At 72.1% G+C, this 1,059-nt stretch overlaps 1 protein-coding gene across 1 annotated transcript in view; it reads left to right on the forward strand.

Annotated features, from left to right (window-relative positions):
* The window catches only part of H696_05693 (hypothetical protein), a gene marked incomplete at both ends in the record, with an annotated part of 7,132 nt that overhangs the window by 4,628 nt on the left and 1,445 nt on the right, over window positions 1-1,059 (forward strand). The window contains one exon of the mRNA XM_009499510.1: window positions 12-1,045. Within this exon, the coding sequence (XP_009497785.1) occupies window positions 12-1,045 (1,034 nt within the window). The remainder of the gene's footprint in view (window positions 1-11; window positions 1,046-1,059) is intronic.

The raw sequence follows: 1,059 nt of genomic DNA on the forward strand, positions 1-1,059 counted from the left end.
CCACCGACCAGTGCGTGTCCAGCTGCCCGGACGGCACCGGGCCCAACCTGGCGGCCGGCCGGTGCGACCCCTGCGGCAATGGGACCTGCCTCCGGTGCGAGACGTCGGCCCCCGGTGCCCACTGCACGGCCTGCCCCCCGGGGGAGACCTACGAAAGGGACTCGCGCACGTGCAGCCCGTGCAGGGACCACTGCCTGGAATGCATGAGCCTAGACAGCGGCGCCTGCCTGGTGTGCGAGCCCGGCTACCACCTGCACCATGGCGACTGCCTGGCCGCCTGCCCGGATGGCTTGTATGCGCACAGCATCCCGGCCGGGTCGCAGCCCGGCGGCCGGCCGGCCACGACCACCTGCCAGCCCTGCCACCCGATGTGCGCCACGTGCACCGGGCCCAAGGCCAGCCAGTGCACCAGGTGCTTCGATTACTCGGCCACCCTGACCCCCGGGGCCGAGCCGGCCTCCTGCGTCAACCCGGCCCTCGGGGCCGGCGCCTGCAGACCCCAGGCGCCGGGCTGCCAAATGTGCCACACCGTCTTTTCGTGGTATTGTCTGACCTGCCAGCCGGGCTTCCTCCTGACCTCAAACTGGAAGTGCCTCCCGCCGGACCAGTGTCCGCCCGGGACCTTCGCCAACCCGGACGCCGGCACGTGCTCCGCCTGCTCCATGAACTGCTCTTCCTGCACGGCCGAGGCCCCGCACGTGTGCCTTGAGTGCGCTCCTACCGCCTCGGTCCACCTGGCTGGTGGGCTGTGCATCGCCAGCTGCCCGGAGGACGGGCACTTCCAATGGTCCAATAATGGCAGCCCCATGTGCTCGGCCTGCTCCGAGGGGTGCAAGCTGTGCACGTCCGCCGACTGGTGCGACCTCTGCCAGGCCGGCTACATCCCGTACCAGGGGGCCTGCCTGCCGGAGGGCGCCTGCCCGGCCGGGACCTTCGCCAATGTCGGCACCTGCCGGGCATGTAGCGACGCATGCGCCACCTGCTTCGGCCCGGGGGCCGCCCACTGCACCGGCTGCCCGGCCGGCCGGGTCCTGTCCCTGGGCCAGTGCCTGGCCGCCT

The sequence above is a fragment of the Fonticula alba genome (genome assembly GCF_000388065.1).
Source record: "Fonticula alba strain ATCC 38817 unplaced genomic scaffold supercont2.13, whole genome shotgun sequence".
In the NCBI taxonomy this organism is placed as follows: Eukaryota; order Rotosphaerida; family Fonticulaceae; genus Fonticula; species Fonticula alba.